Genomic DNA, 17083 nt, shown 5'->3' with positions numbered 1-17083 from the left:
GCTAGCATCAGAGTGTAGCTATAGTGATAACTATAAACTATTTTTTATAAAAATTTTATTTAATTTTAGTCCCGTATTTTACAGAATTATTTTTGTGCGAACATTGGGCAAAGCTACTTAGACTTTAGAATACATCATACTAAAGTGGACATACATATTATGTTGGTTATTTGGCATGGTTTGACTTTGGCGCCTATAACATTCGAACCGCTTACAAAAGAATCATAAAATTATTATTTTTTGAACGTGAATCTGAACCAGTCAATATTTAAACGTATAACATTTTTTATGAGAACAAAATATCAATTTATAAATAATTAAAACCTGTAAATTTATTATTATTTTCACACGTGCTGATATATACTAAGTCTATGACTATACTTAAAGTGCTTAATGGCATCAACACGATTTCCAAGTGTTAATTTAACCTATAAAATATTAATGTGGACACTCATTATTTTTTGAAACTATTTAAATTTGTAGAAATATTGGTTTGACATGTTAAAATGTTCACACTCTATACTTAATCTTTTATTTTCATATTTTCATTAGATTTTTCTGTTATGTTTATCCATCGTATAAATAACTAAAATAGCTGTAAGTGTATGTAGGTGACAGGTTCTTAATCGCTTTGGAGGCTAAACGTATTACTTTTAAGCACTATCTGATAGCCTTTAAGATCTGAGGTCTGGTTCAATTTTTTTAGATGCCCTGGAAACTTGGCGATTATGTCCTTGTGTATTTTATGATTGAAAGAACAGTCTACAATAAGTGATAATAATGAAATAATGAAGGCGTTAGGTGTGTTATTAAAATATCTTGCTATAGATTTATATATTCAAGTTAACATGGTATTGCTCAAATGCATTCTTAAATATCTTTCTTAAAATAAATCATAAAGACTAATTAAATGTTTAATTCAACATTTTAATTTAGATAATTAATACACGAATAAAAAGATAATTATTTATAGAATAGAGAATACGTTAGCATTTACAGAGTATTCAAAATATGTGAACTTTTTTTAAAATGTTAAAATAGAACCATTAAAAATGTATTACTATAAAGGAAGGTAGGTGCTTATTATAAAAGTTTGGTGCAAAGTTCTTAACTAAACGCCGTGTCGTGTCGTGTCCAAAAGTTGAGCACTACCCAACTCTGGAAATTTCTTAGTAGATCATAGTTATTGAATGATTTATGAAACCATGATTACAATTTATTTATAACGTCAATAAGAATACGATAAAAGGCACACAAAATGACAGGCGACGTTGCTATGAACTCTGTTTTGCAATAACATAATAAAACCATTAACCGATTAACCAACCAGAAATTATATAAAAAGAAATATCATTTTAATAAATAGTATTAAATACTCTCAAATAAATGTTAGCTGATAAAACTTTACAAATTGTAGACCATTGAAATTTGACTTATTGAATATTTTGTTAAACTTTGATCTTTGACAGTGTATATAAAAATTAATCATCTAGGTGACTAGGTATCTTTTAAATGTCTGAAGTGGACAATGACTAAAAACATTTTTACATTAATATATTATTATTATTTTACATTATTTACTGTGTTTAATGACGTGTTATAGGTATACCATTTTATTTATATTTTGCATTTAATTAAATTAATACATATTAGATTTGCAGTACATTTTTACAAGCTGTTTTCAAATTTTAATTTAATATTATTAATTATTATGTATATTTTTTAGAGTTAACAGTTCAAGGGCTGGGTGGGGGCAATTTTCCACTTCTGAAGCACCTCTGCTTTCCTTATTATATATTATAGATACTAAAATAATGTATAATTTTCAACTTACTATAAATATACATTATAAGTAAAAATCATATCTAAATATATACGGCGAAAAATATAAACTGTAAGATGCCAATGATCTCATAAGATAAAACTATAAAAATATATTGTTTATTTTTGAATTCAAGTATTCTACCTTTATAACAATTCACAAGTTAAATAGTATATTTTAAGTAAATTATCTCCTATTTTAATACAATTTCCCTATTTTGTGTATAATTATATAATTATTTGAAATATTATAACAGATTATTAGTTTTATTAAAAAATATATAATCCATCAATTTTTATAGCTATTCCTTTTAAATTAATAAGATTTTAGGTACTTTAACTAATAGTGTGTGTGTAACATTTATAATATTATATTTATTTATTTGGGCAAGTGCAAGATAATGGAAATCTATACATAGTTAGAATAAAAATAAAAATACATCACCTAAATAACTAACTAATACGTTAGTTTGTCACAATGTAGGTATATAATATTAATATTTATTATGATAACATATCTTTCTTGCCGTATGCAATAATGTAATATACTAATATGTACCTATAGGTATATGGTGAAGTATAGTTTATTTCCTTAGTATGTCAGTAATTAGTATTGTCTATTGAGTGATAAAAAGAGGATGAGCGACTGAAAGTGATGATAATAATCTGAATAAGTCAGTTCAATATTCCCATACTTTCAGATAAGGAACATTGTACTTCATTTACAGCCTATAGTATATTATAATTATAACTTTTATAAGAAATCATAGTATTATGAATTTAAAATGTTTAATGGTGATTACGTGGCGTTGTAGATAGGAAACTAAGGGTTAGGTTTTTTTTTTAATCAAGTTAATAAACCCGTGCGCTGCATAAAAATAATTTTAAAACATAATTCGGTACCAGGAGTGTACGAGAAGAAACATCGGCCATGATGCGGTCCGCCAGTGAGGTATGGGAGCCGTATGCGCGTACGGGTCAGTTCCGGGTGAGGATTAAAAATGTGTCGTTGCTAATAGTTGCTTCAAGCAACTAAATAAAATTTCTACCATGGCATAAAAAACTGAAACCGGTCTTAAGAATTGGGGAGAACAAGCGTGGTTGTTAAGTCGTGGCTGAAAACCGAGGCATACATGTTCAATGTTCACGAATTACGATGAGTTGTAACTTGTAATAGTGATATAACTATACAGAAATTGAGAAATTCGTATTCTATACCTTCCAATTTACTAAATTGGAAATTTAAGTAATAACTAATATAAGTATACCTATAACGTCGTAACAAGCATACGATTTCGGTATCGCTGTACCAGTAACCGGCAGTTATAATTTATACTGCTTTCATGACACACACATCACTGCAAACGATGTTATTGTTATCGTAGATTACTGATATTTTATATTCTTATGTCGTCTCGCAAGGTTTCTTGGTTCCGATCGGAATACACGGACCGGCAAAATTAGGATATGATGGTATTCGGTGATATATTTGATCACCAAGGCACCTAGCTATTGAGTCCAAACTTACTTTTTTTAAGTGATATATGGAACTGTACCATTAAAATGATATATTATTTTATTTTTAATCATAATCTAATACAATTTCAGCTATTACCTAAAAACAAAAAAATATATTTAAGTATAAATTAGTATATATAAATATATATATATTAAATAGTAAATACAGTGAAGGAGATTGATAAATTATATAAAACGTAAATTTATTTTTATCTTATTTGTATCTTTAAGAAAGAGGTTAAGGGAGAAGGTCGTCTGTAATATTTTGAAAGCTTATGGTTTTTTAAGATTTGTAAGTATGTTATATTCACATTGATGATTTATATTAAACACATAAATATAATCATTCCTATCATCTATAAACATATGGTTTTGGGCGATTTGGCTAACATAGTGGAGAGAGAAATTATGGTTCTCAGTGTTCTCACTCGAACAGAAGCTTTTTAGCGATAAGCTACCATATAAACAAGAATAAAAGAGATTCAACGACGCTATAGTTAATAATGTATGGTATCAACTATCAGCTGTATTGGCTAACAGATTTTTATACAATAAAGCTGTATCCATAAGTTTAATATTAATGGTTTAACTTGCGTCATCGAATAATAAGTAGTGTGTAATGATATGTTTCATTGTTAAATGTAAAAATAATATTCTATGGTAGTAATGATACAATAAAATAAATTATTCAGTAGATTTAAAATTATCAGATAAAACTAAAATGCATTGTCAAAGTAGGTATTGAAAATATACAATTGGCATTTTTCATTTTCTACCCACTGACACATTCACACATTATTGTTTTATGATACTCTGATACTCGTATAAAGTATTATGTAAAATGACTATAATGTATGAATCCAAAACTTGGGGAATTAGTTATGTTTGTACTTTGTATACATGCCACTTCTAGTCTAATATATAACTGGGCTGACAAAATTATATAAAATATGATTGACTGTTGACAAACCTGTCAACTGCCACATGCACATATGCATAATATAGTATTATAGTCGATACCCCGATTCGATTACGATAATATAGTGGGTACCTGGTACTTTTTACAGTGTTACAAAATATTTTTATTTATGAATAAAGTTAACTGTAAAATGGTTCATTTTAACTATGAAATGTACAGATAAGATTTGAAAGTAACTGCTTTTTGTTTTAAAAAATGATTAAAATGTAATATTTATAAGTAAATATATATATTATATAAACTAATTGCATGTGTATAAAAAATAAATTTCATTTCATTTATTATTATTTTTTTTTTTTTTTGTAAATACCTACTTGTATTAATATTTTATGTTAAATTATCAATTTATTGCAATAATTTATACGAAATTAATGTAGTTACATAATCGATAAAATCGCAACAGACCCTTTTACTGCAGGATAATGTCAACAGCTGTTAAGCTCGACACGTTATAATAAAAACTGATAATGACTGGGAAACGGTATTATAATATGTAGATAGTATATTTTGCTTTATTTTTAGTAACTGACGTATTTTCGTATTGACAAGGTATACTTACCAGCACTGGATAATCATAATACTGAAAGCAGTGAAAGCTTAGGTATTATAAAGTTTCTATTTTATTATAAATCTTTTAAGACATTTTAAACACTAACTATTAAAAATAATTAAATGAAAGAAATGTCTTTATTTTCCATTGCCATTTTTTAAATATAATATATATTGTTTTAATATAAAATAAATTTCGAACTTTAATGATAAGTTAAATTCCATCTTTCACTTGTACCGATGAAAAACTTTGCCACATTGTAGCGCCTTTCAGAAACATTGTACATAGTACATGTATACATGTTTACTATAGGTATAAGGTACTACGTCAATTCTATATCATATTATGAAGTTGAACTTTGGTTCAAAAGAAATTCGTAAGGACGCTTATTCCTACAAGATTAATAGATCATCATTATCAAAAAGGTGGGAAAGTGGGTATCGCTTTGCTATACAGTAGGAGATCAAGTGGGGTTCACTTAAGTTAGATGAAACTCATCACATAAGCGCCAAAATGAGATAAGAAAAAAAACCGTATAGTACAAAAACACCAAAATTTGACGAACTTTTATGCTACGAGAAATAATTTATGATAGATATAAAACGGATAATCATCATCGACAAATATATTATTTGATGACTCGATAGTGTGTGCAGAGTTTTGAGTTTTAACATAATTATTATTATTTATTAGTAGTAGTACTTATTTATACCTATCTATGTTAAGGTGAATGTCAATTTCTTTTTAGATGTAGACATTTTGTAAAAAATATGAATAAACTCAAAAAGGAACCTTTATATAGTACCTACCTAATATAAACTCAAATGATTCATTATCAAGTTTCAATTTATATTAGGTGGTATATTACTTATTATTAACTATTAATATATTATACATTATGTATTGCACCAGCCAACAAGATAAACTATTATGACATTTTGAGTTAAATAAAAGTCCTGATGATATACAGCTACAATTTTTCGATACACACTTTGTCTTATAATTGCATCTCAAGTAACACTGTTCAACTGGCAATTATTTGTGAATTTGTAGTGGAAGTTTTCCTTAAGGACACGACAGCTACGATAACTGCCAACATGTTCTGTGGATCCATACGTCTTCGGTCAACATCGGGGACTCGGATACAAATAATATCACCAGGTTTGGCTAGCGTAAACTTTTGTTTTGATGAACGTAGAATTCTTTCAGCTTGGAACCAAATCCCATTTTTGTTGCTGCTCTATTTTTAATGCAATTTCGTTTACACTGACAAGTGAGTGACCACTAATAATTATCATAATAAAAATTTCTAACATTCACCGGTGACTGTTGGTATATTTTTAATAATCATTTAAAATGTTGACAATCGCCAAAAACGGCAGTGAATGTTGACATTCACCTTAACATATATACCATATATTTTTATCGATCATTGACAACTTTAAATATTTTGAAATAAGTATTTTTGTAAATTATTAATATTAGAAGAAACTACAAATGATATTTCTTTTTTATGTCTTTTACGCTTATGTCCTATACATTTTGGGGGGGGGGGGACAAATCAATCTAATATAATCTTTAATATAAGTTTAAATTATATAAGTTGTGAAAAGTTAAACATATTCAGTTGGTAAATTACTTATTTTTACTTATGTTGTACCTATTCAATTTTGTTACTGGGTAACAAAGTATTAGGTTCCTAATACTGTAGTATGTAATTGAACGAAAATTCAAAATGTATTATGTCAACTATAATATTATAGGCATTATACGTTTATATGTGTATAATAATATAGATACATATTATGACTGAGAAAAACCCACTGTTCAAAAATATCAAAAAGTATCAGTAGATCAGAAAATCCGAAAACTGAAAATTCAAAATGTTAAAATCGTATAATACAGAGCTATCTAGTGAATAAAAGGATCATTACGCGATCAATTTTCGTTTACGTGTTGTGAAGTTAAAAATAATGACAGCAGATAGCGCTGTTGTTATCGTTAGTACTTTTAACGCGTGAACACGGGCTTCTATACTAAGTTTGTCGTGTTCATTACTCAATGCTTATAAATTATGATAATAATAATAATTAATAATTATTAATTAGGTATTACATTTATAGCATTAACAAACTTTGTTGTAACAACCACTTATGACTCTTTAAATTGGTCAAATATAAATTGATAAAAATAAACAAATTATTTAATTAAATAGAAACATATTTAATTTCTTTTCAATTCATATGTAATGAAAATGTTTGTTCGTCAGTAAAAAAGATTGAAAATTGATAACATTTCCTTCATAATTGTTGCATAATATTCTTAACAATATTAAAAATAGATACATCGTACTTGGTCAAATTGTTTTTACAATTGTACCCATAGGTATAAATTCAAAGTTTAATGAAGTTCTTCAAGATTGTGTAAATACAACATACCACATACGAGTATGTTAATTAATTTTTCATGAATTGTGTGCGATGATAAAATAATATGGAAAATTACTAAAAAATCAGTTACAGACTACAGTGTTATTGTTATTTCATATAAATTATAAATGTCATGGGTGGAATAAGGAAATGTAGTCGTATATGGTTTTGTCTAAAACGGATATCTCCCATTCTAAATTATACATTCAAACCATAATATTATTATTAAATATTAATCATTATTCACATTTATCAAGATAATCGTCATTTTGACATTTCGTTTTTTTGTCGTAAAATATCTTAGCTGTAATAACCGTATCTGGTATACGGTAGCCAGTATACCACAACCACACAATTACAGCATAATTTCGGTATATAAAGTGTCAAAGTGGCGCGTAAGCCGTACGGGTTGTTTTTCGATTTTCCTATTCGAATATTAATTGTATTTTGCTCTTATAAATATAATTATAATCATGGTTTAATGTTGTTATAATTTTGTTGTCCATTTTTGCGTGGTTTGTAATAGTTTAGTTGCTATATAGAGTTTTACTGTAAGTGTATAGGTAATAATAATCGTTCGGTCGCGTTTTCGAGTTTAAAATAAAAACGATGTTGCAAACGGTCAAGCATCAACGACCATGATCCGAGGACCGAGAAATAAGACGTAAGTATACCTACACAAAAAATGATAGATGTTAAATTATTTGCAGTTTTGAAATACGATGTAATAAAACAGTGCACGCGAGAAATTTAATATAACGTTACATACCTTTTGCTGCATACACGCACGCATGCAACGTATATATATATATATATGCTCCGAAAATTCGTATAATTCTACGCTATCTTCATTTGTTACACTCGTGTCATCGTCCAGAGTTCTATTCATACCAAGCGAAGGAACCCGTAGGTGGTAGGTCGGAGGTACTTAATATTGTAGAATTCAAAAAATGCAATTGTATTTTGAATTAGTTACTGAGATTAAAAATCTACACGATCTGCTTCTGTAAATATTCTACAGTCCATATAGGTGACAATATGATATGTGTATCTATATATTACCTTTAGCTATACCTAATATGAATACATATTAATTGTATGTAATTAAATCGTTTTTATGTATCAAAATAATTTATATATTTTAAATACGATTAATGGTGTTAGGTATGTGTATAATTACTGCAGTGACGTATTTACTGGGGGATATGAGGGAGATATACCTATTTTTCCCTTTGACCTTTTTTTTCGCTTTTATCTCTGCATTAGCTTGTAATTTGTATGAAAAGATTAATATTTAAGAAATTCTATGAATGAGGTAAATATTCCCTATTCACTAATGAAATATTTGTTGTATTTATTAATTGTTTAAATTTTAAATATTAATTTAATTTTAGTCCAGATTGAATAGGCTTACGAAGCTTTGCATTCATAACTATATAATATTAGATATTAAAGAAAATTGACAAAATAGCTAAAAATCCTAGAAGGCTACAGTTTGTTTTGTAAATGATAAATAAATAAATGATTCATTATTTAATTCATATTATAGGTGTTTAATATGGGTTATATATTAATTATAGTTATAAGGTTTATGCACCTACTAGTTCTATTATGAATATATATAATTAAGGCTCAGATGTTAAAGCATAAACTTTTTTTTTTAGTCTATGAGATAAAGATCTAATTTTTATAATTTATACATAAATTCGTTTCAAGTCATCCTAATTCCAAATAAACCATTTTTTTTTTTTATGCAAATGCTTTTTTTTAAATTATTCCAGCTGTGGATTTTTATATGTTTATTATGGTATTGTAATAAAAACAAATGAATTAATAAGAAATATAAAACCTCAGAATGCGAACTTAATGGTTACCTATATTGGATTATTATTGTTTTCGTTACCGGATTGTTTATTAAATGTATTAAACGTATAGATTATCGATTTACACACCGCCATGCAGTACCTATATGGTCAATACTCAATATGCCTATAACACTTAAATCGATCGTTTTAAAATTTAAGATTTACTATTTAGTGTTGTAATTTGAAACCTCTGGTAGTCTGGTATAAAGTATGCACCGATCACTTCAATGGATGTAGATAGTTCGATATCTATGTATAAAAATATTCTGTCGGACAATAGAGTCAGTTTCACTACTGCATATTTAGGGAAATGCATGGTAAATAATTCTTTTTTTAATTTAAATTAATTTTTCTAAAATGTTTATTAATTTTTATAACTACTTCATGTTCATTTTTGGTTATGCTCTTAATTGCTTATTTTAAAAATAAATATGCTTCTTTTTTGCTTTTTTATAACAATCGTGTACTTTTTTTAGTTGCTTATTATGCTTTAAAATCCTATATATATATATATATAATATATTAGGTATGAAGTTATAATAAATTGATAGTATCTTCATATATTTCGTGTGGAGAGAGGAAAATAGTTATAATATCTCCCCCTTAAATAAATCCCAAATACACCACTGATGTATTATTAAATAATATTAAAATGACAATGTATCTACTATTTTATATACAAATATACATTCTATTAAGTATATAAAGTGTATACGAGTAAGAATTATGTAATTTCAATGACACGAGTATAATATAATAATATGTTAATATATGTATTTATTTTTAAAGACTATAGATTTATCTTATATATAGTTGTATAATTTTGAAGCTAAATGCTAATGTAATATATCGATTTTATATATAAATAATGATGATTATAATTAAGTAGGAACTATATAAAATCTTGAAATAAACTTAAATTTTAAATTCAATTTGTATTATTATAATTTATAATATACCTAATTATTGTAGATTTTTATATTCTTTATATTTGTTTTAGGTCTAGTGAAGATTTAATTTACTAAGCACGTCTAGGTGAGTACTAGTTAAAAGGAAATATCATAACTATTTAATAATTACCTACTTTGATAGATAAGATCAAACTAAGTCTTTACATAAACTCGTTTTTAAACTATTGAATAAATAATAAAATTTACTATAGCTTCGACGGTCTGCAGATCTGATACTACAATAATTATTATGACATTGATATACTACTTATTAATAATACTTAACTAATAAGTTTCTGAATTTTTTCGTTTTATTTCTTGCATATATTATATAAATACTTATGATGCATGGGCGCCCATTGGGGGTGGCAAGATAGGGCACTTGCCCCCCCTGGACAAAAAAATATTATGCACTTGTAGCTCAATAAATATTACCATAATATTATTATTATCTTAATTATCTTACATTTGAAATTTTTTTTATTTTGACCTCCCCTAAAGTGTTACCTATGGGCGCCCATGCTATGATGATACCTATATTATAACCTATAATATAATGTTTAGATGGTTTTTGATCATTTTTAAATAGTATTTATTTGAAAGGTAATTTGGGTCTGTTTAAAGATGTAGGTTAGTGATTCAATGATTCTTGTAAATCCATTATGATTTTATGTTATAAAAAAAAATAGAAAAATAACAAATTCCCGTTTATCCATTTATTAAAGTAATGGATTTATGAATTAGGTACTAGGTATTCAAAAAACATTCATATTTGTATCAAAATATTAATTAAACACTATTGATTTCTTTTTTAAATAATTATAATAATTTTAGTATTTCATATTCTATTATTTATGGGTATTTTTCAAAAACGTCTATAAAAAAAGTAGGAAAAAAGAAAAAAAAGCCAACGGCACGTAGTGTTCCCAAGCGGTCACCCATCCAAGTACTAACTACGCCCGACGTTGCTAAACTTCAGTGATCGGACGAGAACTGGTGTATTCAACGTGGTATGGTCGTAGGCGATGGTTTTATCGTGTTTAATTTAATTTAAATTTTAAATACCTACCTAAATTAAATTAATGAACTTCATTGGTTTTTTATATTATAATGAATAATTAGTAATCGCTAATAAATAGTATTCTATTATTTGTTTTTAATATTGCATAAAAATAATTAAACATTTCAAAACGGTATATTTATTAAAAAAAATAACACCTCTACCTAACCCAAACCTAGTGCCCAAAAGTAATCCAATAAACAAATATACAGTAGAACCACATTTATCCGGACCCCATTAAACCGAGACGTAGCGACTTGGTTTAATCCTGACAGCCGTTTAATAACATGTAAGCTATATGTAGTTTATGCAGCAGATTAAAATAAATACGAAAATGAGTAAATTTTAAATTTCAAAATTGTTTTTTTTCTTAAAAGCTTTAAGGCTGATGAATTCATTGGTAATTTTTTAAAATATAAAATAATTTTATCCTCGTATTATTTTCATATTATCATTAAATTTACGCATGTGAAAATAAACAAAATTCTACACATTTCAAGATGTACCTACCTATAATTAAAAATGTCGTTTTGAAGGAAGAATAAAAAATAAGAATATATCTTTTGAAGCATAATTTGTGCCCCATCAATATATTTACGTCATTGAGGGTATATAGGCACAGTTCACCATATTATTATCATTGTTACACGTTACACCACTGTGTTTATTCGTCGAGTAGTACGTACCTACCAAGATCTTGCGTACCTACTACCTACAGTATAGCGGCGTGCGAACGTGCGATCATATTTTATTTTGGGTAGGTAAGCTCTAATAAAAAACGTGAATATCCCTTTCTACCACAACCGGTCATTCGTATAATAACGATATGGCCATACGGGCCGGGCATTTCGATGAGCGCTTCTGTAAAGAAATTGCCTTTACAAAAAAAATGCATTTAATTTCTTTCAAAAAACTTGATAAATTAATAATAATAATAATAGAATTAACAAATAGTAAACCATTAACCAAATAAACCTGTAATTAGTTGTAAACAATTATTAAAAAAATGTCATGAAGGAAAATAGATATGGAGCTATGACGCTATGTTATTGTTTAAATACCATTGTACTATAAAAAAATATACGAGTAGTCAATGTAAATTCAGGTTCATATGGGTTAGGACAGTTAAATTATAAATATAACTTATTAGGTACCCTAGTAGCCTATAGTACTAGACTTATCCACAAATTTTAGAACCAAAACTACAATTGGAAATAATAACTGTCCATTGTCCAATACTATCAACGTGATAACGCTGAAGGATAGGTACCTATTTAATAAAGTTTAAAATTTATACCAGTTCCAGCGCTAGGTTTTTCGCTGCCCTATGCCAATTACCTATAATATGCCGCCCTTATATAATTTATATATTATTATTTATAAACAATGCCGCATTGCCGCCCCTAAAATGCTAAACAATTTGCCGCCCTGTGTGGTTGCACAGGTCGCACATGCTTTCCGCCGGCATTGACTTATAGTATAAGTTTTATACTATAATGTAACAGCCAGTGATCAAATCTTTTTTTACACAAAATAGGTAGCAATAAAATGTAGGTCTCAAGGAAAATGTTATCAGACCTAAAATACATACAATAAGATTTTAATATGTTCTTCAAGTGAACAACCTAGTAACTCCTAAGTACTACCTATTAAGTATCTCGTATCTATAAAGAAAACTGCAAAGTGCAGTACAGTGGCTATTTTTTTTGATTTTCCGTAGTGCACTTATTTAAATTTGAGCTTATAGTTATTATCAATTCGTCCAAGGTATGGTTGCAGAATGTAATAGAGTACTATAATATAGGTGGTGCACATTTTTATTTACAAAATGTGTCGTTGTACACATAAAAATAGTCACTGCTGCAGTATACTATGACCATAATAATGTCATTACGTACCTAGGTATTGTAGTTGTTGCTGTTCAGTGATAAATCATAAGTACTACTGTACTAATATCCATTTAATAATATGTATATTATTATTTAATATTGATAGTTATTTCACTTCGCGAGCAATGGTTTTCTCAATAATGAATACTTATACAAATATTAAAAAAACATATAAATAAAATAAAACACTATCAACTCCTCGCCAACGACCATACCACGTTGAATACACCAGTTCTCGTCCGATCACTGAAGTTAAGCAACGTCGGGCGTAGTTAGTACTTGGATGGGTGACCGCTTGGGAACACTACGTGCCGTTGGCATTTTTTTATTATTTGCTTTTTTTTTTTATTAGACATTTTTGAAAAATACACATAAATTGATAGTGTATTTAGTTTTATTAATATTTTGGTGCCAAAACGGATGTTTTTTTTAAATATTAATGAATGATAAACTGGGATTTGGGATTATCATCAACTAAATTGAAGTGGTTGACAATAATAATGTAAGTTTAGTATATAAACACAATTCATCAACGTGAAACTATTCAATGTCTCAGTAATATTTAAAAAAATAATAATCGTTGGTAGTTTTAAATTAATAATTTATAATAAATAATTATGTACAAAAATAAATTACAAATGGGTCAAAAATAACAAAAAAAAAAAAAAAATGAAAATATTACAAATAAATAAATTGAAAAGATTCAATAGATAGGTAAATTATGTATACAATATTTTTACAAGCAATATAATGTATACAGTATACATAAACATATATATTATAATTTATAATCGTATGATCTCTGTCCGATAAGAAAAAACTTTACATGTCGAAGCGATCGAAAATAATTATTAGGTACTGTAAAAATACAAACTAGGTACGTCTACGAAACACAGCGCGAATAGATTTTCACAAAAATTATAATATTATTGTAGCCTATTCGTATCACAGAAATAAACCATAAAACTAAAATAGATAGATTTTACGATGACAAACATATAAGTTGTAAATATAATATAAGGGAGTGGTTTACGAAAACATGTTTTGATAAAAATCAGTTTTTGTGCAATGAATTACATATATTAAAATAGACGAGTAAAAGTCTGGAGAGAAATATAAAGTTAGAAATTATTTTCATAATGATATCATTTAGTAGGTAAATTATAATATAATATTTTATAATAATATAAAATAAAATCAACATAATATTGTAGGCTATTTTTGTTGACGATATCATTGTTACAATAGTGGTGTACTTAAATCACGTAATGCGTTGGAAATACGTTTAACCGTTATTAATAATACATCAGGATAAGTACGCGTATCGTTATTTTCCGCTGATATCACTCATTGTTGCCACATCAAAAACCTACCCCATATAAAAAAAAAACTTTCCGTGTGAATACAACGACGCTTGATTTTACGAATACTTGGGATCTTGTAAATATAGAGAACTTAGTTTTACTTATATATATATATATATATATTATGACGTATTGGTATTGGCGTATTGCAGTCATTGTGCCCGTGTATACGGTTACTTCACGTGTTTTGGATTTGATGGATTTGGGGAGGGGGTGACGTATTTGATTTTTCGGCCGTTCATTTGTTTTTTGGTGGTCCGTTCATTGGTTTAACAGTGTGTTGGTCACCTCCGAGATGGACAACAGAGGACTGCAGTCCTGTGATTTAACCGAGACTGAGACGGACTCGGGTACTGTGCCGGCGCCGGCATTGCAGCGGTTTGGTGATGAGCAGTGTGATTGTACAGATGATAGTAATTGTTGTGGTGGTACGGATCGTGATGATAGGCATCGACCATGCTGCTGCTGCTGCTGCTGCTGTTGCTGCTGCTGCTGCTGCTGCTGCTGTTGTTGTTGCTGCTGTTGCTGTTGGTGGTGGATGTGGTGGTGGTGGTGTTGATGTTGTTGTTGCTGCTGCTGCTGAAAGCAATACAAATCGACGTGGTCATTGTCGCAATTGTTACGCACGAGTTTTTGATCATCTGTCTATCGTCTAAAACTATATAACTATATAAGTATACGATACTTTTTTATGTGCTTTATATCCGTTTATGTTTATATGAAAACTATAGATAATATACGTGCATGGGCGTATCTAAGATTTAAATCAGGGGGGGGGAGAAATTAAAACAAGATTATAAAAATGTCAACAATAATTATATAAAAAAAATTGTTTTAATTCAATTTGAGGCGCAAATTGAATACAGCAGGAGTGGGCAAGTGCCCACCCCTGCTCCACCCTTGCTTCGCCCATGCACGTATAATACGTGAACTTGCTATTTATAGGTAGTTTTTAGACCCTTAATATTCTGGACTTGTGAAGTACTTATTTATATTTTACCCTACTCCCTTTCATACCATTTTTCGTTTAATCAGTAGACAAATTTCATAAAATCGAAGCTCGAATATTTAAATAATTATTATGTATGTATTCAAAACAAATATTCTTTCCAAATGTTTTCGAATAAATTAGTTTAACATTTTGTTGTTACTTTAAGTAGGTTACTACTTAAACTATTTTGTAGTTACTTCGAATTATTTTAATGAATAACATTTACAATTTATTACTTGTTATAAAAATTATAAATATAATTGTATATTGTTTAACGTTCAATGATCGTATAATTGCGGTAAAGCATGATTTATGCGCAGCGCGATCGTATTAGACTAAAAAAAATATTAATTTAGTAATTAAATTAGTTTCAAATGTTATCGTTTAATAGCTTAAAACGCATGTTCACCGATTAACAATTTTCGAGTTCTTTTTATGTTTAGAATACCTATGTAACGTTGAAAGTTATTTGATTTTTGGATTCGATCGCACTGCGCACGATTGTGCTCGAAAATAAAAACACTCACTGGTGGTGGTGATAAGCATAGAAGTGGTGCGGTGGAGGTGGTGGTGGGTGCGCGTGCGGGGTTGTCCATACCTCAGGGCCCCCGGTCAGATGATGCTGCTGATGATGATGGTGGTGATGATACTGGTTTTGGTGATGGTAGTGATGATGGTTAGCGTATGCGGCTGCTGCCACGGCCGCCGCCGACGGGCTAGGTGGTGTGTCTGGCATGTCCGTTTGTAGATGCGACTTGCAGAGCTGGTCAGACGGACTTCCGGTAAGTGGCTGTTGCGGCGCGGGTGGTGACATTTTCTTTCGCTGCACGTACGGCGACGGTGGATGGCCGTTGATCTGCGGCGACGTTCTCGGATCACCACCACCGTCGCCACCGGCACTACCACTACCTACATTTCCAGTTACGCTGGCACCACCACCAGCACCACCGTTGGCACAACCAGCACCACCTCCTCCCGTTCCACTGCCATTGCCATTAACACCGCCGCCAACGCCGCCGCCGCCGCTTCCGTTACTATTATTACCACCGTTGCCCCCGCCGCCGCCGCCGCCCGGCGATTGGTTAGGCGGCGACGACGACGAAGAGTCCCCTACACACGTGCCCCACATGAGTACCGTTTGCCTGGGGACGTCCGAATCAGACGATTGCATTCCGTATTCGGATTTGGAGTCTTCGATTTTCAGACCATTCGGCACCGGCGGCGAGGAGCTCTTCGTGCGGAACTGAACGTCGCATAATGGCACCAAGTACGGTAGACCGGCGGCAGCGGCCGTGGAGGTGTCCATATGACATTTTCCTATGTTGTCTTCGCTGTTCTGTTGTTGTTGTTGTTGTTGTTGTTGTTGCTGCTGCTGGTGGTGGTGTTGTTGTTGGTGGTGTAGGTGCTGTTGCTGCTGTTGTTGTTGGTGATGATCCATCGACACCACTGGTGACGATCCGTACAGCTTGTCCACGCATTCCCTGCCACTCACAGCCGTCGTCGACACCGTGGTCAGCTGATCGTAGGTGGGCAGACCACACTGCACGGGTGGCCCCCTGGGACTTATGTCCAAAAACCCATTGCCCATGTATGGTGTAGTAGCCGGTGTGTGATATTCGGTGTAATAGTTTCCCAAAGGCCTGCAAAATTAAATATAACTTACAATA

At 29.9% G+C, this 17083-nt stretch overlaps 1 protein-coding gene and 2 non-coding genes across 13 annotated transcripts in view; 1 reads left to right on the top strand and 2 right to left on the bottom strand.

The window, feature by feature from the left end:
- Positions 1–11017: 11017 nt before the first annotated feature.
- LOC126550575 (5S ribosomal RNA) lies at positions 11018–11136 on the bottom strand. Its single transcript, XR_007604680.1, has one exon. It is a non-coding gene; the product is annotated as a 5S ribosomal RNA (ribosomal RNA).
- Positions 11137–13262: 2126 nt separating this feature from the next.
- Positions 13263–13381, top strand: LOC126550582 (5S ribosomal RNA). Its single transcript, XR_007604686.1, has one exon. It is a non-coding gene; the product is annotated as a 5S ribosomal RNA (ribosomal RNA).
- Positions 13382–14529: 1148 nt separating this feature from the next.
- LOC114131394 (aryl hydrocarbon receptor protein 1) overlaps positions 14530–17083 on the bottom strand; it is a 53073-nt gene continuing 50519 nt past the window's right edge. For 5 of the 11 annotated variants that reach the window (XM_050200090.1, XM_050200088.1, XM_050200091.1 and 2 more), the window contains 2 exons: positions 15944–17056; positions 14530–15004 (listed from right to left, as the gene is read on the bottom strand). In XM_050200090.1, coding sequence (XP_050056047.1) covers positions 14710–15004; positions 15944–17056 — 1408 coding nt within the window. In that variant the 3' untranslated portion in view covers positions 14530–14709. Of the gene's footprint in view, positions 15005–15055; positions 15084–15943; positions 17057–17083 lie in introns of those variants that run through there. The other 6 variants (XM_050200097.1, XM_050200098.1, XM_050200093.1 and 3 more) reach the window with 6 other exon arrangements.

This window comes from Aphis gossypii, chromosome 2 (genome assembly GCF_020184175.1).
Source record: "Aphis gossypii isolate Hap1 chromosome 2, ASM2018417v2, whole genome shotgun sequence".
NCBI lineage: Eukaryota > Metazoa > Arthropoda > Insecta > Hemiptera > Aphididae > Aphis > Aphis gossypii.
Note: the sequence above shows the minus strand (reverse complement) of the source record. Positions and strands in the feature narration are given on the sequence as shown.